We start from the raw sequence: 27,574 nt of genomic DNA, 5'->3' as shown, positions 1-27,574 counted from the left end.
CCCGACCTTGGGCTGGTCATTTATCTTCTCGCTGCTGCCTTTGTACAAAATGAGCTTCCTTGCATCATTCTGAGACTAAAGCCACACAAGTGTGTCCTGTATCTCCAACTTTATCGGCTGAGGAAGTTCCACCCACAGCACCTCCCCTTGAGGGGTAATTCCTGCCTCTTCTCTGGGGCTGCTTCAACAGATTTGCTGACCGGAATGTGTTTACTGAGTTTTTCAAGTAATTTCTCTCTTTTAGTCCCTGAAATCAATGTCATCTGAGTCAGTACTCGCTGGTGATACTCCTTAAAATAGATCTACCATTAGTTTAAGCTCATTTAGGCTGTTTGATTGGGACAAATTAGAAAGTAACCATGCGTATTTCACATGAGGATGTATGTAGCTTTTCCCTTCCTCTCCGAAAAAGCAAAAGATGAAAGTGGAAACCTCAGCTGGCAAAACTCAAGTAGGGAGAAGATGCATATTCGCTGATTTTAATCATTAATATCTTTTAGTTCATTGGAAGGAAGGAGTGGGTACTAAAGGTTATTATTTAGATAAATGATCCAAAAGACAAGCATTAAAAAGACAGATATGCTGAGTGAAAGCAGAAACCCATTTCCCCAATCCATTAGCATTTTTAGTTTTAAACTATAACGAGATTATCTAATATGTTGCACAAGGATGACTGAAGAAATGCAATCAGATTACTTTCTTGCTGTTAAAAGGACAACGTAAATTGCAACTAAAACGAACTTTTAAATTAGTGTTTTGTGCCCATGATAGTTAAAAAAAAAATTGTAAATCAGAATAGCATCATTGATCAAAGTCCCACATTATGGCACTTTGTATTTTTCACACAAAATTCACATAATCAAAGCTTCTCTGCCGAGAATTGTCTCTGTGGGAGACTTAGTACTAAACACCAACCTTATCTAATGAAGACTTGTGTTGTCATTTAGAAGGCAGTTTTCATCAAAAACTTGTAAATACATACCAAGGGATCCTTTTCCCTCTGTTCTCTGTTCTTTCTCCTTTGTTGTTAATTACTTAACTTTAACATCCCAGTTGAAATTCTGTTCCCTGAAGATCAGTCTTTATTAGCTTCTGACAAGGCAACTTTAGAAAAAGAATACTTAGGAGTAACACTCCAAAAAAAATACCTGGGAAGGCTTGAATACAACAAACAAATTCCCTAAACTTAACAGGCGCTGTTACTTTGTTAAAATCACCTTTTACCTGTTGGTTTGTTTATTTACTTATAAGAGTGAAGACAGTAACTAGAGCAGGTGCTGTGCCACTGACACAGAAGCAGTGGCAGCAGTGTGCAGTGCTTCTGTTCATCCCTTGTCTCTGGTACATGATGTAAGGTGATTATTTCCAGAGAGAGTCTCCACCAGCTTTTTCAGCTCAGTGGGGTGCTCCTAGCTATAAAAAAAAAGTCTTACTGCATTTCTTCTGACGCTTTGCTAAACATGCAAAATATGATGTGTATTTGAGCCAAATACAATGAAGCATTTGGAGGTCTCTCCAGGGTGTCAGTGACCTTGTACTGAAACAATTATATCAATTTATACATTTTGGCTGTCATTCCATATTTTAATCTCAGTTCTTATAAAGCATGGTGTTATTATGTATAACATAGTATTGATTTAAGGTACAGTTCCTGATCAGGAGCTCTACTTATATGACCATAAGCAGAGTGCAGCAGTGGACTGTGCCTGTCACATCTCTAGTTACAGACCCTTCTCTCAAAGTACTTTGAAATAGCCACACTGATCTAAGCCTGACAGACAACAGAGTTCTTCTCCCTCAGCCAGTCTCCTTGCTCTCTGTTTATAGTCAAATAGAGAGGAATAATGACCTTTAGAGGAAAAAAACTCATCTAATGCTTATTAGGCTTCTGCATCAGGACAAGATGATCAGTGCCTTAGACTCCCTTAGCCCAAGGTGAAAAGGCTGCCTTCCACGACTGGCTTAGCTGTAGGCAATGGCCTCGGAGATACCTCATTCAGTGACTCATGCAGAGGTCATGGCAGCAAAACAAAACCATACTCACATGGCCTTAAGTAACCCTGTGTTTACACAGTTTGTGTCTGGCAGTATCTAAAACTAGATACCACCCTAACCTACTCCTTCACTTGATGCCTTCCAAGTGATTGCTGTCTTTCAAACCTGCAGGTTTGCAGCTACTTTAGTTCAGCCTCAATCTGCCGTGAATCTGTCCAGGTAATGCATTTTCCCATGTTAACACCAAGAGTCATGGCAATGCACCAAATGCACCAGAAATGCAAATAATGCACCAAATTCAAGATTTGATCAGCATGAAACGAAGAAGTTTTAAAATTGGACTGGCTTAATTTTGTGATTCAGCTACACAAAGAGGTGGAAAAGGGAAGAAAACTTGTTCCAGTAGCAGCACAGAGCAAGATCACTCAAAATCAGTTATGAAATTACACTGCTAGCAGATTACAGAAATTACTGTGTCAGAGTTATTTCTCATGCTACTTTAAGGGAGAATTCATTATTCAACAGCTACAGCTGGGCCTTCTGTTGCTCAATCTGAAACAAGTTTTGAAACACAGGTGAAAAATGAACAATTACAAAACTCTTTTTTTCTGTAATTATATTTTCATGAAAGGGTTTGTCTTCTTTGCTCTCCTGAATAATTTTTTAAAAAGTAAAGCACGCTATCAAGTAAGTTAATGTTAATAATAAAGCCTACACCACTGTGTATGTGTGTCTAGGGAGCTGGCTGAGTCTGTACAGCTTCAATTTTTGTTTCCTCAGTGGAAATCTCCTCCTTGTTTACTGGTGGTAAAGGTAAGAAATCTATTTTTAGGACAACCCACATTTGTCTGGATGCACTTCCAGAATGGCAGTGTTAAGCTTACTGCATCCTATTCCTCTAAGTAATCATGGGAAAAAACACACTTAAAATGAGGCACATGTTAGTATAATTTAGAATTTTATGATTACAGAAATCAACTGAAGAGACAGTTTTATTCTTCATCTTATAATTGCAGTTGTAAATTCTTAACTGCAGGTGTGATATTTTCATTGTGTTTAAATAAATCCTCACAATGTGGGGCCCTGATCCCTGACGGGGGACTCCTGCAGCCCCATAATGAAGAAGAAACAACAATAACAAGAATACCTTGCTTCTAAGGCATGTCAAAGTATTGGTTTGAATTCTGAGCTCCTTAATTAGTCCTGAATCCTGCACATGAGTAGTTCCAGTTCTAAGATCTGTTGTCTTTGTGGTGACACTTCTGCCTGGTTTTGAACTCTGCAGATGAAAGAGGAAGCTTGAAAGAAAGAGAAGCATATCAGCAATTTGACCATATTTACTTTTTTCCCTTTTCCTAGTAGAGAAGATAGTTAATGCCTATTAATGTATGACACTAGTAGTGATCATGACATCCTCTATGGATGAGCTGCCCAGGTGCAGGACTTGTTTTCTTCTCTGGCATTCACAGAAGGAGAACAACACCAGCTATGTAATCTTAATGTTCCTTTTCTTGGTAAATTGATCATGGCTTCTTTCAGTTTCAACTTGGGTGTTGAAAGACACTTGATCTACACAGGATCAAAGACCAGATGTACCTGAGTTTCAGTCTTGGTGTAGTAACATGCTCTTTATAGCTTTGGGCAAGTCACTTGATCTTTGAATTTTACAGCTTCATATTTTGTTATGCAAATTGATTATAAAGATGTAGTGGTGTTAACCTGAGCAACATTAGTGGTGGGAGAACTGTTTAGATGTTCTTCATGCAAGATAGTGAAGAGGAAGTTGTGCTAGGAAACAAGTGTTATTAGAGATACATCTGAGTAGCAAAATTCGGATACTGAACATAATCTGGGTGTCCTAAAGACGAGAGAGCACTGGAATTTAGGTCAATATGTGATAGTCAATATGACATTGACTACTTCTTAATTCACAGGATCAAGCACTTGACTTGTTTTGTTAAAGAGCTGGAATTTTGTATTTTCCATACCTTTCACATACCTAATTTAAATTGCTTTTCCCATCAGCAGGAAAGGTCATTCTCATTAGGAGACAAATAACACAAATTGGATGCATTCAATTTGCATGTTTGAATATGCGAATGAACACACTTCCCATTTTTCTTCCCAAGGACTGACCTCTCAGTCAAACAGAATTTATTCTACTCTTAGCTGAAAGTGAGCTTCTATACAATAAAGATGGCTGGAAGTCACAGGGCATCTGACATATTTTAGCTAATTATGATTCCAGATATTTGATGGCAGACAGAAAACCTGTGGCTGGATTTCACAAGAATGAAAAATTAGAAGTCAGCCTAGTTTCCAGTTTTTGTGTAGAAACAGAGGTGATTAAGTGAAATTATTAGACTTGTTCAAGGCCAACATCAAAAATAGTTTTAGAGACTCGTGTATAAGATTGATTTTATCAGCAGCCTCTTGATGCAGACTGGGAACATAGCCATGGAACAATCCCAACCTCCAGCAATAAGGAAGCAGATTCAAGGTCACTTGCAAGCTGAGATGCTTTATATAGCACATCTTAATGCTTGCTTACATTCTGGACTGACCAGAGGTTCTTGCAGTATCAGGGATTGTCCTTTTATTAGGTAATCACTATGAGTGATTATCAGATGAGGAAAACCTTGCCATCATTTTCTGTGATGGACAATACACCATTATTCTGCAATAGAATTTGAAAGTATCACCACACTTTATTCTTTAGTAACTAGATTGAATAAGGGTGTGATCCAGTATTACTCTCCAGTTCCTTCAAAAATAATTACGCACTAAAAATTGTCATACATCAAAAATTTAATTACACTAAAAGTGCTTACTAATGTTTTGTTATTACTCTGTTTAATCTTGGCATCTCCATGCCATCCATTAATTTATTTCACTAAAAACTATAGGTCACATTGTGGATTTTTATTATATTTCTAGGTAGTCAAAACTCACATTTTTTTCCACAGCATAGTTTAAGTGAAGACATTGATTTGAGCAACATGACTTTGTGCATGCAGTGATGCATCTAACAGGGGAAGATAATTAACATAATGCTTTAGTTTGTGTATATTTCAGTTTTGTCTATAACAATGTTTTCAGTTTATAACACCTTAGCTTATTAGTTGTTGTAATATATTAAACAGCCGTTTAAATATTTTGTCCATTTTTAAATAAAGAATTTATTTGGGGAACAAACTTCAATGCTCCTCTTAAGGAAATAAAATATAAACTGCAGAATAAAATGATAAGCTAAAGAGGCACTGCATAATAAAATGATAAGCTAAAGAGGCCCTCCAACAGTAATTAGCCTATATTTTTCTTTCATACTCATACGAACTCACATGAAAGAATAATATAAGCTGCTACTTCACTGTAAAGGCAAAAATACCGTTTTCAGAAAAGTCACTATTTTTGTGGGAGAAAAATAAAGCTCATACCCATGCCTTTCTTAAAATTAATTCAGCATACAACTTATGTAATTTGGCTCTTGTAAAGAAATTCTCTAGCGGACACTACCCAATGATCTCTTCTGTACAAGCATATTTTAGTACTATAGCAGAGTAACTATATTTTGGAGAATTTTAAATTAAAATAAGCACACACACACCACGCATAGACACATAAATACACAGACACACAATATATGTAAGTATGCAGACAGTATATAAATCATTCAATTATTTGAAAATGTACACTTTAAAATCTACTGCATTAGTGAATCTTTGAACAAACTCTTTAAAAATGCAATAAACTTGCCCTGCTGACATTCTGCATACGTATTTCTTATTCCACAGCCCAAGGCAGGAAGAACTTTTTGAAAATTATTGGTCCATAGCTATATCTTGACTCATAAATCCTTTATGGGGATTGTGATTAAAGAGCAAAAGGACAATATAGTTTCTCACATTTTCTATTACTCTCAGTACTACAAATAGCATTGGCCAAACATATTTGTGATTGCTTTGAGTGTGCACTGTAGCTTACAAACATTTCTCTTTGCAACAGTGATGGCTGGAGTAGCTCCCTCTGCTCAGTTTACATCACTCCTTCTGTTGTGTGAACACAGAATGAACTGGCTCAAAGAATTAATTCTGATTAAATTTCTTATTTTTGCTCAGTTATTTTCCCCAGGTCTGACCAGCCATGTATGGCTGTGTCAGTGCTGCTGAGGGATAGTGGGAATGAATTGAACAAGAACTTCATCTTGACAGGATCAGCACTACAGCCCAAAAAGTACTTGCTTGAGTACTTTTACAAAGTGCTCAAATGAAATCCTCACTTGAGTTTTTCAGAGGCTCTATGGAGATTATTAGCCTGCAGTAATATAAAAATCAATTAGGTGTAGGGAACTTGGAGTTGTACAGTGTCTGCTGCAGCATTAATTCACAAGTGCCAAATTATGTGAAAATTTTAGAACTCGAATAGACAAAATAGTTTTTGATTCAGATATTCTATAAGGTGCTTTAGGCCACTGAGACTTCCTGCAGAGCTGTTTGACAGGAAAGCTAATGTTCCCTCAAGCCTGGCATGGCTCAAGGTCCAACGAGAAAATATGAAGGGATGCATCAGCGGATCCTGCTGCGTGGTGATGGTGTTAAATATAGGAGTCAGTGGTGGGGCTGCAAGACAGAGGAAGGCAAGGAGTATGGCTGGAATTTCATCTCACCAGGGTGCTGCTGGTGTTTTACTGTGGGCTGTGGGGTGAACCTGGAAAGATGATGAGCACACTGGTGTGTTATCTGCCATTATAACAAAAAATCCAAATGCATGTCATAGCCCATGGTGTTATTTAGGACAAGGGCAATGTTTAATAATTAATTCCCTAACAGGTTTGCTAGCAGCCTTAATGCATTCCAGACTAAATATCACTTTGGTAACAGAGTTGAAATAGGGAGAAGATCTGTCTGAGAGAGGTGGGTTGTTTTCTTAATTTGTTGATGATACTGAGGTGTTAATACACAATGAGACAGCAAATAGGTCTGAAAATATATTCTAATTATGCTAATTTTGGGGCAGGTGACTATAAATGGACAAATGGGTGCTGCAGGCCAGGATTTAAAGGTGAGGATGACGTCAGGTTAGCATATGCCCAGAGTACTGACACTTGGATACCCCCAGTGATGACAGGACAGAGTGTGGGGTAGGGAGATGGGCTGTCAGGCTCCAGAAACAGCACAGACATGACTGCATAAATAGCAAAGCTGTCATATGCTATGCAGCATTAATGGTACTGCAATGAAAACGACATCCTCTGCAATACTTCACCAGTGACTACAAACTGCAGAGTTATTTCCCATGGTTTGTTGTTTTTAATATTCAGGATGAAGCGATTCTTTGGTATTCAGGTTTTCCCATGTGCTTTATGTGACTTTTAATGTACTCTTTTAATTTATGTTTAGCTATTGGCAAATTAAAAACAATGCAAAAAATATTGTTTCTGTAAAAGCAAATAAGTTTTGAGGTATCAACACTCATGGTGTAAAACAGTATGAATACATCCTATGAAACTTTGCTGACTTTGTACTATCTCTACAATTTAAATAGGTGATTACTTACAGAGTAAGATGAAGTATGTGGACAGTAGTGTTTAGACAAACCTTGGATTCAGAGATTTTGGACAGTCACATGCTTTTCTGTTTGTTGTGTAGATTGGTCTTTCCTCTTGTCCAGGCCTAGGGCTACAACTCAATAAAATGGGAAAAAAAATAAAAGGGCACAGTATGATAGTGATTTTCAAGGGGTGCCTTACGAAATAGAATGAGGCTGTGTTGGGGGAAGTTCAGACTGGACTTCAGTTAGGAAAAGATTCTCCTCTGAAAGGGTGGCTGGTCACTGGAACAGGCTCCCCAGAGAAGTGGTCATGGCACTAATCTTGTCAGAGTTCAGAGAATATATGGATTGCTCTTAGTCACATGGTTTAGTTCCAGAGAGCAAGGAGCAGGGAGTTGGGCTTGACAATCCTTATGGGTGCTTTTCAACTCAAAAGATTCTGGGATTCTGGGTGACACACAGAAAATGTAAAATGTGGTCAAATATCACATGTGTGCCTTGTAGCATAGACAGAGATGGAGTATCAGCATGCAGTATCTCTGCAGTTGCAATCACTGGCAGGGTGGGTATCATTTGAGTTTAATGTATGGTGTAAAGGACCTAAAATTAGAAGGATGAAAATATTTTAGAGTTCGATGAATCACAACCTATTCCTTGTTCTGTCCTCCCACCCTGAAGTGAAATCTGTCGAGTCCTCCATTCAAATACTTAGATATACCCAAGTGAGTAGAGATGGCTTTTGCTTTTATATGAGGGCCAGAGGACTATATATCATCCCAGGGACTGAGGATCCTGCCATTTTTTTTTACTTGAGGTGTAATTACTGTAATGTAATGTCTACTTGAGAAAGGAAATTAAATCTCAAGAACAAATTAGCTAATTTCACATTAATAGCATGATTTTTGTTAAAAGGCCTGCTAGAGCTGAATCCAGTTTCTGAAAATAAGTATTGTCTTATGTTATAAAATAACTTGCTCTCTTGATGTCAGCATTTTCTGATAGACTACTGGTGGAATGGATGAGTGCCATGTGTTCTGTGGATCAAGTACTGGACACTGGAGCTCTTTGAGGAGTGTAGTCTTTGATGGGATAACTGCATAAAGCTCTCCTAGTCAGGAGATCACACCTGACAGACCTTTTTGGTTTTCCAGCCTTTGGTGGCTTTTACAATGGCAATAATCTTATACAGCAACGAGCAACTGGCAGATGCTGTAAAAGTGCATTTTATATATGACTGTTGCAGGAAGGAATACCTGCTGAAATTTATTTGCTGTGTCCTTGAACAACATTGAATTCTCCAGATTAGGTGGTGCCTGTAGAGCAAACCTATTCATTTTGCTAATGAGACAGAGGAGGAAGAGAAAGATTTAAAAAATGCCTGGCATAATATTTTATTAGTCACCCAATATAATTATTGACAGGGATCGAGGATGTTAAGTTCCAGAAAAGGACTACTTATTATCTTAACACTCCTGAGATGCATTAAACACATTTGAATTTAATTAGAAAGGAGTATCCATGATTTAAGAATAAATCTTGCACCAATTAATTTAAGAAATTAAGATGATTAATTCCCTTTAAAATTTCTAGCATTTTGGATAAAAGTCCTTCATAAAAGGTGCATGGCTTACTTTCAAAGACTAAATTTATACGATGTGATTTTTGTCACCCAGACTGAAAAACGGTTGTAGTTAATACTGGAGAGATTTTTGAAATGCCTTCCATATGGTATTTAACAGTACAAGCATCTTAGTCATGATGAGTCAAATGCTGAATTAAGAGAGAAAAACAAAATTATTTAACTAATACCAAATATTTTTTTATTATTGTTTAGGGATTTCACAGTACAACCTCTCTTCTCCGAAAATGATAAAATTCCATTTCTCAAAACTATGTAACTAACAAAAAATAGCTTGAGGATAGTTCAGAGTAAGCACAGATGGCCCAGCAGATTAATGATTTAATTTTTTTTTAAAGAACGATGATTACAGCCATGTTAAGTAGTCAGGAACTGATCATATGGGTGGATATTTGCAATTTCGTCATTTATAGTACAGCTAATACATGATCACATCTTTTAGAATCAATAGTAGATTGGCAGACTCAGATGTCTAATGCAAGATGTTGACTGGCCCACAAATCAAAGGAGAATATTGTGAAAGGACAGAGAAAGGCTGTAAAGTAACATGGTAAAAGATCAGCAAAGCTTGTGGAGAAAGCCCAGGGCAGCCTCTGCAGCCCGTGCTGTGTAGATGGAACGTGGTGCTGTGTACACAACAAACCAAAGGGCAGCAGGGCCTGGGGTCATCTCACAGGGGACAATGGGGCACTTCAAGAGTGGGAACTAAAAAAAGGATGAAGAGAAAGCACAGAGTGAAGTGAGCATCTCTCCTGGAAGAACAGAAGAATTGTTTGTGACACTTGGGTTTCAGAGACACATTTGGTGCTACTATTCAGCCAGTGGTAAAATAGCATTAAAGCTTCTAATGATTATTTGCTAACACAAATAATATTGACTTCACTCTCGGATAACTCTTTTAATCCCCTTATGGTGTTGCCATGGAACCAACCCATGATATTGGCAAGCTCCTATTACATATGGGCAAACATAACACTTGCAACCAGTAAAATAATTATTTTATGTACTTAGTACATCAGGAACTTTCCAAAGATGAGGAAAAAAAAAGTAACAAAAACTTTAAAAAACCCCACAGAGATGGTAATGACATTTTTTTAAAGGATATATTTATTGTGGTTGACGAATCACTTCTAATGCTAACAGATAATCCAAAAATGCTGGCAAATACTGGAAATAGGAGTGGTAAATTAAAAAGATGAGCTAATCATACAGAGAAATGTGAAATGTTTGGGAAGCAGAAAACAACAGAGGCTTGAGTTCAGCCAAAAGCCCATGAATGCACTGGGAACAGGGTGCTGAGGTCCTTTCTACAGAACCAGGGCTGTATCTGCAGGGCAGTGATTCAGAATAGAAATTATAGATTGCTGCTGGTTGGTATGAGTGAAGTTCAGAGGTAACCACTATTTTCTATGTCAAGGAAATGATTGTTATAGCATTTGGACTAAAATATCCCTAAAATTGGCTTTACTCTCTGTAAGGAAGTAAGTGGACATGGCAATCAAAACCACAAGGCAGCCTTTTACCTTTCTGACAGCAGGAAAGCAGGAGTAGATACAAGTGTCTTCAGCTGCACATTACATTTACCTCTGGGAAGTAATCATGTTTTTCACCTCTGAATATATGTGCTGTTTTCCTCTGTAATGATTAAGTGGTCTGCAACAAAGATCACAAGAAGGTGAATTTACATCTGTTCACAGAATTGCTGAAATTACTGAGCCTAGAATACTGCTTTCAGTTCTTCTGTCTGCATTTTAATAAGTAGGTAAAGAGTTTGGAGACAATTCAGGGAGAAAAAAAATAGTTCACGGTTGAGAAGAATCGTCAAAGGGTAAATTTACTTAGAGTAAATCTTTTTAACTGACTGAAAAGGAGATTTTGAGGAGAATTGTGATTAGCAAGAATTAAATATTGAGCATACCATAAGGAGAAGTAATGAATTTTCACTCTTCTCATCCTTCCTCTCTAGCTGAACCCCTTTCAGAGGCTGATTGAGTCTAACACTAATTTCTGGGCTAAAAATAGACATAGACTGACATAAGTGAAAGGGACACTTTTTTTTAAAAAAAAGTTGATTTAGTTCTTTGGTTCTTCTGTAACGATATTGACCCAGATAGCAGTTCCAGAATTTTACCAGTAAATAACTACTTGAAGAATCAGCCCAAACAGCCAAGGGTACACAGCATGGGACAGATTCCTGGCCTCATTCCTATCTACATAGCAGGTGAACTTTGACTTGCAGATGCAGCTGCATATTAAATGTTGAATATTACCTTTCATTTTATTCCTAATCAAGTTTAGGATGCAATGAGGTGTGAGTTTTGCTTTGTTTTGATTTGGGGAGTGCTTTGAATGCTCCCAATGGGACATGAAAGACCCATTAAGAGTGAATGGAGGCAAAAGGAGCTTTCAGTAACTTCCTGCTGCCTAGATATGGAAGAGAAACTGTTCTAGCTTCATGATGTGACTTATGCTTCCTTTACCTGACAGCACTGAACTCCTGCAGAGTTTATGCCTCTGAGTGTAATAAACTGCAGGTTCACTGACTCTAGGGTCCTGTCAGTGAAGGAAATGAAAGGATTAGAAGGGGTTTTATTCATTACCAAATCCAGTTCCTTGCTATTGAAAGCAATCTCACAAAACTTTTTACAAGTGGACCAAGCTTTAAGTTAGAAATAGTGCAGAGTTTTACTAAAATATTAATTCTAAAAACTTGTTCAAAATCGTAATACTTTTGGGGGGAGTATACATTCATCAATACATTTATGACTATATATATATATATATATATATATATATATATATGTATATAAAATCCAGCACATACCTGTGTCTATACTGAATTAGTTTGTATCCTCTTTTTTTCATGCTGACATTGTAATTTTTAATTTTTTTCCCTTGTCTGTTTCAAAAATTAAAATATATATGTTGTGCTATAACACAGCATTTAGCTTGGGAGTTGTTACTGGGTTGACATAATGAAAATATAGGCTGGAAGTATTTGGAACAAAAAAAACCCCGACTTTACTGTTCTAAATAAAAAGCAAAGAAGTAAAAAGTACAAGTTATGAATAGAAATGAAATGCCTGTCAGCAATATTTTCAGCTGAATCCAGATCCAAGACTGATTGAGCTGGATTTCTAAAGTTATAATGCAATTCTTGCTATGTTTTAGATTACCAAATATTAGACACTGAAAAAATCACCCAATAAGTAAATGTAATGTACATAATTATGATAGGATTATGTTTCTTTTAAACCATGATCAAGATATTTTAACTTTTGAATCTTTCTTTTTTTTTCTATAATTGGCTTTTGAGCATAAAGTGCTGGGTGTCATCTGGGACTTGTGTACCCAAAGATCTCTTTAAAGTCAGTGGTCATTGTTGGCACTGTACTAAAGTGGGCTTTGGGCTTCAATCTGACCAATTCTTAGGGAATATCTTGAATATAAATATGCAAGTAGTCATGTTAACTGAGAGAATAACTTCTTATTTTCTGTTTATCCCAAGCTGCATTTGGCTGAAGGATGACTTGACAAGAAAGTATCACTTATTCAAATGCTGTAAGATAAATTTAGACTTAAAGGCATGGTGCCCATTTCACTTTTAAAGAGTTAAAGAGTGCTTTAAAATCCACTGGATTTTAAAGAAACAGTTCCAACTTTAGAAACTTCCTATCTTTGACAATTCAAATGAATTTTATTAGTTTGACTATCCCAACATTTTTTTCTGGAAAATCTCAGAGGTAACCCTATGCACATAAAACCCTCCTTGAGCATTCAGGGTACCAGATACTTACTGGATCATCCTGGAGCTGAAAAATGGTGTTAAAACTATGCTGAAAAGCAATAAACTGAGCAAAATATCATAAATCTTCCTTTTATGCTGAGAGATTAGGGAATCACCAAATGTAAGTTTAAAAGAAGTCTGGGTTTTATTACTGCTTTTGTGTGTGTGTATCTGTACATTATCAGTATGAGAAAGTTTTCTATTTACACCTAAATCACATATAGCTTACACCAGGTCCCTTAGGGTTACTGAGGAGGTCCTAAGAATGGCTGAGGACAGTCCCTCTAGCACTGTCTCATTTTGTGTGGGATATAGATGAAAAACACCTAGAGGTCTTTTCACCACTCTTTGGTGCAAAGTACCACAGATTTGCTTCAGTAGTTTTACATTTAGTAGTCTTCAAACTATTACTTTTGTACTCCCATCAGATCAATGCAGGCATCTCTCAGCCTCCTCATCAGTTTGCAAGAGCTGCCTACTTTAGACTGAATTTCCTGTGGTATAAATAGATTTTGCTGTGGTGGCTACTCTGACCTTCCTTTGTGATGCAGACACCTCAGAACTGAGCAGTAACTTCTGCCTGAGAAAGGATGGAAGCTATTTCTACTCCTCCCCTGCCTTTTCAGCAAATTGAAATGTGTATGTTGTTTCTGATGATTCATCTGCTAGAACTGGAAGAAAGGACTTGACAATCCACAATATGAGACAAATTGTGTACTATATCTCCTCTTTAGATTTGCTTCAAATTCAGTACATTAAAAAGAATACATATGGCCTAAGTGGGAGTGGAAGCTTCAGGTCTTCTAAATCTTAATTTCTATAAGCTACAAAATGACTTAATTTTCCTTACAATCTTCTAACGTTTAATATGTCTTTAATAAAGTTAGAAATGCTTGAAATGCTGTTTCTTGACGCTGGGTGAGTCATTTCCCAGGTAGCTCAGGAACTAACCCTCACCTCAAGCTTGGACTGCTGGCTGAATCTCTGGTTGTTCCTGTTTTTCCTCTTTGATTGGGCCATCTGGTCTCCCTAGTTCTTACAGCGGGTTTGCTCTGGTGACAGCATTACTGTCTTCATCACAAATCCAGTGAAGGCCTAACACTCAGTTCCTAACAGCCTGGCTCCAATACAATTGCAATTTATTGTGTGAGGCTTTTATATAAGATGATGAAAGTTGGGATCCTGTCTGCTCTATTCCAATATTTCTATAGCCAGCTCTAAGAGAATTTGGTTTCCCTGGGGTCAGGTTTGCACATGCAAGGCAGTTGTCTGTTCTTGGCAGCTTTGTTTTTTATAATAAAAGATATTCTGTCTACCTATAACCTTGCCTTCAGTTACACTGTTCAGTCTGGACCAGCTTCTGAGCACAGAACAGCACTAGCCTAATTCTAGTTAAAATTAGAACTAGGCTTCAACTGGAAGCCTAATTCTTTGTCAAATTCTTCTTGGAAACTAGGGATGCTTTTATCACTTTCACCATCTGAAGAAGGAAAGGATATTGAAGATGAAGAAAAAAAACCCAGACAAGTAATAATATTAGACAGAATCAAGTGCTATGCAGAAAACAGCTGTAAAGTAGGACAGCTTTTCCCAAGAAGCAGCTCAAAGACTGTGCTCCCTGCTCCTTCAACTCTGCTTTTAATGGTATTTTGCTCCTACAGCCTCAGTGAACACCTAAAGTCTCCCTCCTTGAGCAGTAGGCTTCAAGAGGAGAGAGCATGGGAACATTTCCAGCCTGTCACAATCATGGTATGATTGTGCCTGCAAATACCTTGTCTGTATCTTCACAAGAGTCAAAAGAACAAGGGTGGAACTGTGGCCATACTGAAGCTGCAGGACCTTCTGCATCGATTCAGGACTTTAAGAGATACATCAGTCAAAGATTACTTCTTTTAACTAAAATTTCATAAATACTTTGTCATACCAAGAAGATGGGCCAGAGGCTGGGGAATTAATATAATTGGAATTGTAATTGGCATTGATAACATGTATAATGTATCAATAGTTGTAAATAAGCAGAAAATGATGATCCTTATTTTTGAAACTTCTTTAGACTACTGATACATACTTGGATTGAAATAAAAATTTGATTTGCTGAACCACAATCTTTAATTTATAGTGCGTCCTAGATTAATGGTCTTCTGTGTATATTTAGACAATTGATCTACTTGCAAACTCAGAAAAAAAGATTGCCTGTGCGTGTAGAGAGAACAGGGAATAATAACAGGGATATCGTGCCTTCTCACAACAGCACTTGGGCAAAAACCAGAAAAAGCAGAAATCATTCAATGACAAAATCCTGCTCCAGGGAAGAGGAATACAAGTTGTGACTGAAGTTTTAAGTGCAGTCTTTCAAACCAGAAATTCTGATGCATTTACATAGTTGAGTTTGAGGAGTATCCACTAGAGCAGAGCTCCTCCGGCTCCCTCGTGTTGTCCTGGCAGGGTCAGTGACAGTGGTGGCTGTCCTGCTCCCCGGGGGGAGCTGAACCCCTGTCCGCACCCTTCTCTGGGGCTCCGTGCGCTGCTCCGGGTGACTCCTGCTGGTGACCCCGGGGTCCAGACTGCTCTGCCGACTGCCCTCACTGGGGAGCTCCCTGTAGGACCCTGCTCTCCCCATGCCCACCACTGCTCCTGCCCTGCTTTCCCCCCGTCCCGCCTCTCAGAACGTCCCTTCTCCCACATCCCCCGCTCCTCGTCCCCCAGGACACACAGGAGCTCTCTGTCCCTGCCAGTCCCCATATGGCCACAAACAACTGGCCTGTTTTCGACAGGATGAGAGGACGTCGTCTTAAGGTGCGCCACGGGAAGTTCAGGTTGGACATTAGGAGGAAATTCTTCACTGAAAAGAGCGATTAGACATTGGAATGGGCTGCCCAGGGAGGTGGGGGAGTCACTATTCCTGGCAGCGTTAGGGAAAGAAAACGTGGTAGTTAATGCCACGGTCTAGGTGACGCGGTGGTGTTTGGCCACAGGCTGGGCTCGATGGTCTCGGGGTCCTTTCCTGCCTGAACAACTCCGCGGTTCTGTCCCGCCGTCCGTGCCGCTGAAACGGGCGCCGTCCCCCTCGGCTCCCAAGCCCCGCCCCGCCCCTTTCGCGCCCCTGCCCGCCCTGGCCCCGCCCCTCTCGACCCCGCCCCCCTCTGCTCCCTTTAGCCCCGCCCCTGGGCGTGACTTTGCCCACCCTCCCTTAACCCTGAGCCACGCCCCCCCGCTCTGACCCCGCCCACCCCTTCGCCCGCCCCTGCCGGGGTCGCTGCGCGGTGACGCAGCAGGAGGAGCTGGGGCGGTGCTTCCCGCCCTTCCTCCTCCTCCTCCTCCTCCGCGCTCGCCGGACGGGGACAGAGCGGCGGAGCCGGGGCCCCTCAGCCGCTGCCCGGGCCCAGGGGAGCAGCCGGGCTGCCTCCGGCCATGGTGGCCCGCTCGTCGCCGGAGGGGCAGGAGCAGGCGCGGCGGCGGCGGCGGCCGCCATTGCTCGCGGGGGCCGCGGTACTATGAAGGATGGAAGCGGACGAGGTGACGATCCGGGAGCAGAACTTCCACAGCCAAGTGCGGGAGTACACGGTAGGTGCCGCCGTGCTCCGCGGACCCTCCCTGACCTGTCACTGCCCCAGCCCTGTCCCCGGCGGGTTGTCCCGCTCTCTCCCGCTGTCTTTGCCTGCCCCTCGCCCCAGTGTCCGGAGGGACTCGGGGCCCGTCTCCATGGGCAGAGAGGTGAGTGCACCTTCTCTGAGGTGCCCCGAGAGCTGGAGGATCCTAGCGCTGACCCCCTGGAGGGTTTTCCTCTCCTTGTGCCCTCAGCGAAGGATGGAGATGCTGTGTATGCACGCAGGGCATCGCTGTGCTCTACTGGAGCGCTCTCGGGACAGGTACCGGTGCAACAACCTCGTGAGCGGTGCTCAGCTTCGATTAGAGGTGACTGCGAGCGGACATCGTGTATGTGCACGGGTATCTAAAGGGAGGATTCCCAGAGGATGACCAGGCTCTTCTCCGTGGTGCCAACCACCAGGAGATGAGGCAGTGGGCAGAAACTGATGCGCAGGAAGCTCCGCCTGAACACGAGGAAGAACTTTACACATTGCCTAGAGAAACTGTGGAGTCTCCCATCATGGAGGTGTTGGAGAAGGTCTGGATGCAATCCTGTGCCGTGTGCTTTGAGATGACCCTGTTTGATCAGGGAGGTTGGACCAGATGACCCACTGTGATCCCTTCCAACTATGACCCGTTCTGGGATTCTTTGAACACCTCAGCCCTCAGGTGAAGCCTTGTTCCCCTCGGGCATGCATGGGATTTCATGATATCGCTTGTCACACTGGGATTTTCCTGCCTTGCTGGGCTGTTTGCAGTGCTGTGTGTAACTTTTGTGTTTTTCCTGACCCCTCAAGCCCTGTCCTCTCCCAGAGGAGCACACGGCAGTGCCTGTGCTGTCCCCTCTCCCTCAGCCCTCACTAGGCAGGTGCAGCACTACGAGCTGTGTGCAGACACAGCAGTTGTGGTTTCCTCTCTGACAGCCTCGTAATTGTTCTGAGGACTGTTAAAAGCTGATGGAGGTGTTTTGATGGGCTCAAGTCTCTCCTCTTTCAATTCCAGGAAGGAAATAAAGGATGCACAAGGGAAACAGCAGCGCTGTGTCCTGTGAATGTGCTGTCCTGGCTCAGCAAGGGAATCGTGTTTTCTTTGCCGTCCCTGTTGTCTGGGGGAAAAACCGGATTTCTTGAATTAAAACAAGATTTCATAATTTAGCTTTAAGTGTTTTTCAGCCTTGTTGGGAGACTCTAAAATACCATGGTTAACTGATTTATGTAATGCTGTGGCTAGGTCATTTGATAGCAGACTTGCTTGGAATGTGTTAATTACTCTTCTATAGTATATGAATCCACGTTAAGACATTTCTTGTGAAATATTCTGTTTCTGGGGTGGTTTTCTCTGAAGAGTGAAAAACAAGCCTGTATGAGGAGAACAGCTACTTCATGAGATTTTTGGAATGTCTGTTTGGGCATGGATGTAGTGTATGTCGTGGAAGCCATGACTAGTGGAGGAGCATAAAAAGTAAAGTACTTTGTAAGGAAGGCTCTAAGTATTATCTTAATAACCTTGTGGTATGAAAACATGAATGTATGTATAAATCTTTCTTTCCCCTCATGTCTGTTTTTCCATTTGTATTCCATTGTGTGCTAATTATCTCCTACTTATTTTCACCAGAGTCTTATTCTGATAAATCAGATCCTACATATTATGGTTTCATTTAGTAGGAAACACAGATTTTTGAGTCTGAAGGAATGACTATGTGCAGCCTCTCTGGGTACCATTCCAAATAATGAAGTCTATTAAATTCTTAAAGAACTACTTCACCTGTACTACAGTTACTCCTGCAAAGTTAGAGGGACTTTTTCAGCCCCTCCAGAGCAATTGGTAAATCTACCTACTGGTGTGGTCATGTGAGAAATCACACAGGACATCAGTAACTCATATTTTAGAGTGTTGTTTTGTTTGGACTCAGAATATTCTTGCTCTTGAAACTTTACTTTGATCTTAACATTGATCATAGGCCACCTTTGTTGTTTAATCAGTGGGAATAATAATGACAAAGTTGCCTTTGAAATCATACATTGGTACAGTTGTGGTGTTGTCTTTAATTTATGTTGGAACACCACAAGGTTTTATGAGTGCATGAAGTGCTGCCACCCCCAGCTGGGTGTGCAGCCTCCTGTGGCTCCCACACAGTTGCAGGAGAATATTGCAAATATGAGTGCATTTGTGGTTAGTCTGAGCATGCTGGAGCACACAGAGTATGTTGCTTACATGTGCAATTATGTTAACATCCTCTCCTCACCATTCCTGCCCTTGCTGCTCATGAAGTTGTATGGTGAATAGAATTTCTTAAAATATGCAAATTGACAGTTGTTGTGTAGGTAGTGAGTGTAATCATCATCCCCTCAGCTGGAGCAGGGAACATGTTCCACTCTGACACATGCATTAAATCTTGATTCCAGCTGCAGGTGGGCTGGGGGCAGCAGAGCAGCTAAAAGAAGCATTTTGACATTACAAGATGTAGTGGCTTTAAATTGGGATAGGGTAGATTTAGATTAGATATTGGGAAGAAATTCTCTACTGTGAGGATGGTGAGGCACTGGTACAGGTTGCCCAGAGAAGCTGTGGATGCCCCAATCCCTGGCAGTGTTCCAGGCCAGTTTGGATGGGGCTTTGAGGTACGTGGTCCAGTGGAAGGTGTCCCTGCCCACGGCTGGGGGGTGGAAATAGATGATATTTAAGGTCCCTTCCAACCCAAACCATTCCATTACAGTTTGTTGTGGAGTATTACAGCAGAGGAGACCTCTCTCTGCAGGTTAGGAGCAAGAGAAATTTATGTTGCCTGTTAGAAGTAGCTTTGAAGAGCTAGTTATGTGGCACAGTCGTTACTGGAAGCTAAAATGATACATTCATGAGAGAAGAGAAATCAAAGTAAGACGATGTAGTTGAAAAGAAAGATCTTTTCACTTTTCTCTTACAAATTTTCTTTTAATACGTACAGAATTTCTATATTGTTCTTTCTGATGGAATCCTAAGGGCATGCCGAGTTTGGCTTCAGTGTAATGCTTTATTTCTGTTTCATGTATTCTCTGAACTGGCAAGCTACAAAGTTTTCCATAAAGTTGTGTAACATAAAAAAAATATCAAGGCTTGTTATCCTTTTCCTGGTGGTGCCTGTCTCTTTCTGCAGGTGCCAACTTCTGCTAGTTCCACCTTCAAAATCAAGTACTTCTGACACATGTTTATAGATTGAGCAAGGGCAGTGAATTATTGTTTTTTAAAAAATACATCCTTCATCTGCTTTTGAGGTGACTCAGTGGCTTAATGCTTAATTTAACTCAGGCCTGCTTGCTCTTGACCTCATTTGGAGTGTCTGTATGGCACCTATTTTTCAAGAGGGTGCCTGTTTGCAGCAAAATCATCTGCCTTAGATTTTGTTACCTCATGAGGATGATCTGTGCTGCTACAAGGTGGTTAACTCCCTAGTCAGGCATGGCTCTAGTTTTGGCATGGCTCTTCAAACATGAATAAGCTCTATATACAGGATCTGTTGTTTTGAGCAGTTGTTGAAAACACCAAGACTCAGACTTTATCTGAGTCTGAACTTTAAAATTCAGTTGCAATGAAGTAAATGTGGAGACTGTGAACTGGTGACCTGTTGTAAGAGACGTGACACAGCTAGGAGTTTCCCTGGAGTCAGTGAGATCCTTGACTTCAACAAAGCCAGAATCATCCTCAGTTCTGGCTAAAAGGGCCGTCTTTCTGAAAAGCAGCTTTAGCTGATTACAAAGTACAGGAAAGGGTTTGTGTTCTGCACTTGGTCAGTGTTTGTATGAAAGAATTGTAAAGGCAGGACAATATTCTGTTAGCTTACCCTTCATGCTCCTTTAGATTAATTTATAATTTGCTGAGATCTTGCACATCCATGGAAAATATTTGAACTCCTAGGGAACTGCTTTTCCCTTGGGTCCTGTTATTATGCCTGTTTATAGTGTTCCGTGTTCTGCCGGTATTGTTGTGAACTGTTTATTTCAAATGTAAATGGAGCAAGTGCAGTGGTTGAGCCTCTGTGGTCCCCTGGGTTTACTTTTTAGAATATTAACTTCCCTTTTTTTTTCCAATTTGAGTCTTCTATTCTGCAATATTAGCTCGTATTTTTAAAAATACAGGCTAAATTTTTTGTTATTTTTCCACTTAAAAAATGTAGGATTTTGAGTATGTAAAAATAACATGTATGTCTGGTTATGAGGGTTCTTTAGCAAAATAAATACTCTGCATTTGTACTGTGGGAAAAACTGTGGAAGAACACAACAGAACTACTATGTTCTATTATTAGCACCGTGAAACTATTAATTAGAAAGCTTAAGAATAAACATAGTATATTTGGAAATAAGTTTATTATATTAAATATGTAATGAAAAAATCAGTTCTGGTAGAATAAGTTCAAATGCAAAAGTGCTATTTTAACTCTAAGTGTTTTGTGTGAGTTCAGGCAGATATTGAAACTGGTGTAATGTGGAGTTTTATGCTAAATGTGATATGTTTCCATTTGGAGGACTAAATGTTTTCAGGGGTGCAGGCTTCAGATGCTAAATATTCTGAGAAACTTAGTTTCTTTATTCTATTAATTCAGTGTGGCTACTGCTGGCATTTGTCCTCTGTAAGGCTGTAAAATGAGGGAGCTGTTTTGAGCACTTGACTTCTATTGGTAGTGGGCTCTTGTTCATGACCACTTGTGCATCCTTAAAAAACAGATTTTCACAGACCCTTTTTTCTGCCAGCAGTGATGATATTCTGGTAGTGGGCCAGGAAGAAAGTGCTGATTAGAAGTGTGGGTGATTTGTAAGAAGAAACTTATTACAAATACTGAAATGTTTTTGTTTGAATGCTTGTTCAAGTTTATATTTTATTAAAAAAAAAAAACTTTTTTTTTTTACCTGTACACTGAAAACTTGAGGACTACTTTATATCTTAAATGGCTTCCTGTATTTCAGAAAATAACTTTGCCTAGGTTTCTCAGTATTGCTTCTTTTTTCCTTTTTTTTCTTAAATACTTTTGGAAAGATTTGTAACTGAATAAAGGAATATATGTAGCAGTGATGTGAGACAAAGCTGAAAGATAGGTGCACATTTAAAATGTTGGCATAATTCTGTCACCTAAGTATACCTTTACTTGTAAACATGGGTGCTGTACTGAACTTTGAGAAGTGATGAATCATCTTCTGGCTGTTGGTCCTGGGGATCAGCCCTGTGGATCCATCTGGAATCAATAGGCATCTCCAAACACTTGGCATAGACAAGTGGAGAGAGATACTTATTCCCAAAACAGAAACAGCTTTTGGAGAGTTCTACTATTTCTGTTTACGTAAAATAAGCATGAAATGCTGAAGTGTAAAAATTTGCAATTATAGTTCAAAATAATTCCTTTTGGGTTACTGGTGTGTTTCTTTGGAGGAGCAGTTGACCAGAAGGCCATTACACTTAATGGAGGGTACAGGCATATATTTAGGAAAATTTTGTATTAAGGTGTAATTAGACTTGAGAAAAATCTAATGAAAATTGGAAGAACTGACAGCAACCAAAACCAGCTTTTCATAATGTGACCAAAACCAGGCATCTCTGTGTTGGGTTTTGTTTGAGTGGCTGGGCATGGAGTAGATGGACTGGGTAAGATGGCAGGGTGTAACTGGAGATGGGAGGGTTGTAATAACAGCTCAGTCTTTGCTGTGAGGAGGTTGCTGAGTGTTCCTGAGTTTATTAGCACAAGACCCTCTGGAAATACATGTTTTCAGAGGTGGGTGAACAAGTGACTAGAGGAGCAGAGGAGATAGTGGTAAAGTCAGAGTAGAGAGAGAATCTGAAGAAGCCCGTTGCCAGTGACATTATGATAAAAAATTTAGATCTCAGTTCTGTAGACATAGATGGAATATTAGGTTAAGGAAGACTAAAGAAAACATTGCATTCAGTGTAAGTTTACTGGTTGTATTTAAAGATTGTGCAAGTGTTTTTTTCTTCTAAACTGAAGTTATTTCTCCTTTCCTGTCTTTCAACATTTCCTATTTAGTTTGGTATTTATCCTCATTTAGGAGAGCAGTGATAACTTCTTTTGAGAAAGTCTTAACTTCTGCATCATTCTCTACACCCATGCTTTCCCCTTCCCTTGAAAACCACTGACTCTTTCATGTACCTGTGTGCTGTCAAATGACTTGGGGCACTGCCTTCTCAGGAAGTCATGCTCAAGAGTTTATATGACTTCTAACACAGAAAGAGGAGAGACTTTGTAAGTTATGACTGGAGTTTGTTTTTATGCATCTAATGACAAACAGCCGTGGTTGTTGCATCACTCTGGAGGCTGAGCACAGAGCCAGGTAGAGGTGACCTGGAACAAGCTGCTGCTCTAACCCCCTGATTAGGCATTCATGTGACAGGTGGGATTGCTTCACACTTTTAGCAGCTTTGACCTGTGCTCTTTGGTACCCAATTGACTCTCAGAATGATAGTTTCAAAACTCCTGTTGCCCTTTTATCAGCTGGGTGTTGAATATTCATGTATAATAGTGTTGCTCCCCCTGCAGAGAGGTTTCTAGTTTTTTGATTAGCTGGATATGTTAAAAGTTGTTTCTAACTACCATCAACATGATTTCAAGAGAGAGTCCTGTGCTTTGTACTGTTTTAATATTTGAACACTTGGATAATTTTTAAAAATTTTGATTAACTGGAAAATACTCTACAGAACTATATTTCAGTTTCTCTATTCCAAATCATTTGTGCTCCTACAGCAGGTAGTATGTGTATTGATGGCATTGAAGTCTGCATATGGCTGGGTCAATGTTTAGAGGATAGAAGCAGTCTGTATGTGTGGTATTTTTTCCCCCCTGTACCTTCTTGTGGTTTCCAAGATAGGCTTCACAATTGTCATCAAAACATGGTTCTTCAGTTTTACTGTTGATTTTAAGTGCCTGTTTAGGCCTTGATTATCCATTTTTCCCATTATCTAACTGTAATTTCTATTTTAAATGTATTTATGGGAAAAATTGATGCTGATGGGTTTTAGTTGAATTTGACAATAGGAGCATGTCTAAAATATTTGCTGAGTTTCAGACTCTGGTAATTTATATCCAGTAGAGAGTCTGCATAATTTTGAGAATTACAAAAACATACAGCTATTGAAGTTTAGGTACGTTTGTGTTTTGAGACTGAGGGTGCCACTTAAAAATGCTCCAGGATATATGTGTGAGAAGACAAGGAAGAGTATTTTTATGTGTTAGGATGAGAAAGTTTATTAGCTCTGTCTTCCAAGATCTTCTGCATCTTGCCCTGAAAATTAATATTAGTCAAAGAAGCTGCTTTAAAGAAATGATTTATCAAATTTGTATTAATGAGACTTTTGAGGTTATTTTTTCAGAAATGAATTTTTAATGGTATGACTCTGGAGTTTTAATATAACAGATTATTACAGCCTGACTTTCCAGTGTTGAATAATGCCTCATTCAGGGACAGAATGTTAGAATGATCTAGGTTGGTGCTATTGTGTTAATTCTAGAGAGTTTAAATCTTGCACCTATACTGAAAAAAATTTTTGACTGAAGGGCTGTAGAAGGTGGTTTTTATCTTCAGCAGAATTTCTAGCACACAGAATATATTTTTGAGTATTTCTTACTTTCTATTGGATCCTGTATGTTTTTTCTAGATGAGCAATTCTAGGCACCTGCCTCTGAACCATTTATAATTTCTTCATGACTTAGGAGCCAAAAAAAGTGGGTCAGCTGCTTGTCAGTGCCTGAGAAGAGACTGTATATGGGGGAAATCATAGTTATGGAGGGCAGTGTTCATTAGCAAAATTTATCTGTAGTCATAGACAGTCATAGGACATATTTGATATTTTCTAGTAAGATTAAATTTACAGTGTCATGCCGTGTATGAGGCTGTCTGGTTTAGAGTGAATGTAATCTAACCACAGCAGAGTTCATGTCTCATTTGAGAAAAATGAGATTTCCGGAGCAGATGATACAATGAATGCTAAGGTCAAACTGAGACCACAGATAAAATTTTCAGTTTTCTTTATGTGTGTTTTGTTGGTTGTATGTCACTTACTCTTGATGCATCCAAAACCGGTGGAATGCCTTGTTTGCTTTTTAGGTATCAGTGGGATAATTGAGTTGTTAGAAATAGTCTAAGCAGAGCTGCTTGTCGCCACCTGTATTTTCTTGCTGTTTATTCCTGCCATCTTTTCTGTGAGTAAATAAAAGCAGTTGCCAAATGGGACAGTAGGAGGAAGCTTTGTAGTTGCCTTGTGGTATTTTAATGCACATTAAAATACTTCAGCAGCATTAGAGCACTAAGAGATGGATATATAATGCTGTGTTTGTTGTTCTCTATTACAGACATTAAAACCCAGAAGGGCAACACTATTATTCTGTAGATAGCAATCACAGGCAAAATACTGACTGTTTCATTTTCAACACTTAAACATGTAAATAGACATATTCTACATGGTAATATTACCCTAAGTGATCTCTGCTTTCTCTTTGTGCTGTTTTTTTTTTTGTTTAAGTCAAAGGACACATTCTGTAAAGCAGCAGCTAGAAGTGGAGATGTTCTTTGTTACGTCTGTAGCCTTGTTTTGTGTATCATTTGCATAGAAATGCTTGTGGATGTAATAGCAGTAACTTTATTTTAATACTGACGCAGCCACTTCGTTTTGAAGTTATTTCCTTTCTTCCCTTACTCTTTGGAGGTACTTTTTAGAGCTTCTTGATCTTTCATTTCATTCATGGCATGGTAAAACACTGTTTGTTGCTTGTCTTTGACTCCTCCAGGTTTTCCCTGTTCTATATCTAGTATGCAGTCAAGTTGGAGGAAACAATCACTTACTTGCTTTGATGCTTTTCAGGTGGAAATGAACCAGTGTTGAATCTGTTTCCTGCTTGGGAACATGTTAGGTTAAACATTACTAAGGTGTGGGACTTCTCTCTGTGAAGGAGTTCTCTAGTGGTTCCTTGCTGCTAAAAGTTGTTTTTCTGCAAGATGTCTGCCTCTTTTACCGTGGGAGAATATCCCTGACACAGTCCTACAGGGGCCTGTGCTTACACTTAATAATATATATAAATACATTTTTAAATGACCTGGAGAAGGGTATAAATTATGAAGTGACTAAGTTCGTAATGGTGCTTATTTAGTCAGGAAAGTAGAAAATAAGGCTGAGTGGACTCCAGGCTCCTGCTCAGGGGAGGCTCAGTTATGGTATCAGACTACTTAGGGCTTAAAAACCCCCAGGAATAGAGATTACACAGCCTTGCTGGGCAGCTGGTTCCACTGCTTGGCTCTCCTCGTGGAGGGGATTTCTTGTTACCTCCAGTCCCATCCTCCCACTGACACTGGTCAAGAGCTCAGCTCGGTCTCTTTAATGACCTCCTCATAGGTACCTCCTATACTGGGGGCTCAAAACTAGACCAGCAACTACATGTGACAGGGTGAATGCTGCTTGGAGAGAGAGAATTGCTTCCCATGATTATTGGCCTTGCTTCAGGTAATACAGCCAGGGATGCTCTTTAAGTTGTGTGCCACCAGGGCACACTGACTGAGAGGTAATGAACACTTACTGGAGAAGGCACCTATGTGCTTTTTTCTAATGTAAAATACAGCTCCCTCACAACAGTTGGGAGTAATTCCGTGCTATATAAATAGAATCCTGTACATAAAAATGCAGCTTTTAATGTGCACACACAAATTGCAGTTGTAAAAGATGGTTGAATCTTGTTTGTAAGAGGGGAAAAAAAGAGAATCTTTCATGCTAAGAAAGACTGTGCTCAAATTGTGTAAGTGTAGCTCTTATACTTGCAGCAGAAGATGATGCTTTCCCAGTGTGAAGCATGAATTTCAGTGCCAGAGTTTTAAAGATCATCCACACGGACAAATTAGTGTCAGCTGATCTTTAGTAATTGTCAGTGGGATGACTAGAACGTAATTTGACCTAGTTCAGACTGTTACTGCTCGTGTTTAATGCACCCTTCAGTGCTGGCCCCTTAGAGGCACACAGTATGCAGGTAGTCTCCAGCTGCTGGAGCTGGGAGCTGTGTGGTACAGATCCAAAGTATGATGTGGATCATACTTGGATGAGAGATCCAAAGGTATGACACTGTGGAAGAGTTGGTTACAACAGATATAAGAATGTAGTGCAGTGTCTCCAGAAGCAGCCTCACCTGGCCTGTCTGGTGTGTAATCTAAGCAGGAACAGAAGACACTTCCTTTCCTGAATAAAGATTAAAGGCTTCAGGGGAAAACAGGTTTCTCTTTGCTTCTCATACCAGAGGTTGTATTTAGTCCATGGGAAGAGATGTAAATGAACTATATGCTTGAGGTTTGAAGATTTCTTACCTGCCATCTGTTAAAAAGGAGCTCGGGGATGTGGCACAGAATCCATGTGTCTTGTTTTCAATTACTGAGTGGTATGGAGGGGACACGCACACAAAGACATGAAAAATTATTAAGAATTACTTTGGTTGACTGTTTGGCTGTTACCATAGACAAGTCTCAGGCTCCTTGTAATTTCCTTTATATTTTGGTCTACCTGGCCAAACATGGACTATTTCCCATGTAAGGTCAGAGTGTACCCTAGTTATGTTTAAAGTAGCTTCCCAGTCTAATTATGGCAGCAGATCCACAACTGCTTTGTCCCTCAAATTTGGAATGAATTTAAGGAAATGAACTTTATATTGAAAGGTATTATTTCTTGTCAAGTGAGGGATGTCAGAATTCCTTATTCATCACAGTTGGATACATTCTCAGCACAGTGTCTTGACTGTCTCCCCAAGTAAAACCTAGAAAAGCTTCATTTGAGCTCCAGTGAAAAACTTTCAGAAAACTTGGGGATCTGAGGAATACAGCTTGTCATAGATTTGCTGTATTTCCAGCATCCTTTTGTCAGCTGTTATTGTAAAGATGGGCGATGACATAAATCACTGCTTTGTGGTTGGAAACAACTTGCAATATAATTTGGATTTAACATTATATTCCAATGTTGCCTTCAATATTGACACACACAGTTTCTGAAGGAAAGATGGAATTTACAGA

The 27,574-nt window shown here is 39.8% G+C and overlaps 1 protein-coding gene across 2 annotated transcripts in view; it reads left to right on the top strand.

The window, feature by feature from the left end:
- Positions 1 to 16,269: 16,269 nt before the first annotated feature.
- The window catches only part of LMBR1 (limb development membrane protein 1), a 60,376-nt gene continuing 49,071 nt past the window's right edge, over positions 16,270 to 27,574 (top strand). Inside the window, exon 1 of one of the 2 annotated variants that reach the window (XM_014872228.2) lies at positions 16,270 to 16,535. In XM_014872228.2, the coding sequence (XP_014727714.1) occupies positions 16,473 to 16,535 (63 nt within the window). In that variant the 5' untranslated portion in view covers positions 16,270 to 16,472. The remainder of the gene's footprint in view (positions 16,536 to 27,574) is intronic. The other variant, XM_088159002.1, reaches the window with a different exon arrangement.

The sequence above is a fragment of the Sturnus vulgaris genome, chromosome 1 (assembly GCF_052056855.1).
Source record: "Sturnus vulgaris isolate bStuVul1 chromosome 1, bStuVul1.hap1, whole genome shotgun sequence".
Lineage (NCBI taxonomy): Eukaryota > Metazoa > Chordata > Aves > Passeriformes > Sturnidae > Sturnus > Sturnus vulgaris.
The sequence above is the reverse complement of the archived record's forward strand: the minus strand, read 5'-3'. Positions and strand labels throughout refer to the sequence as shown.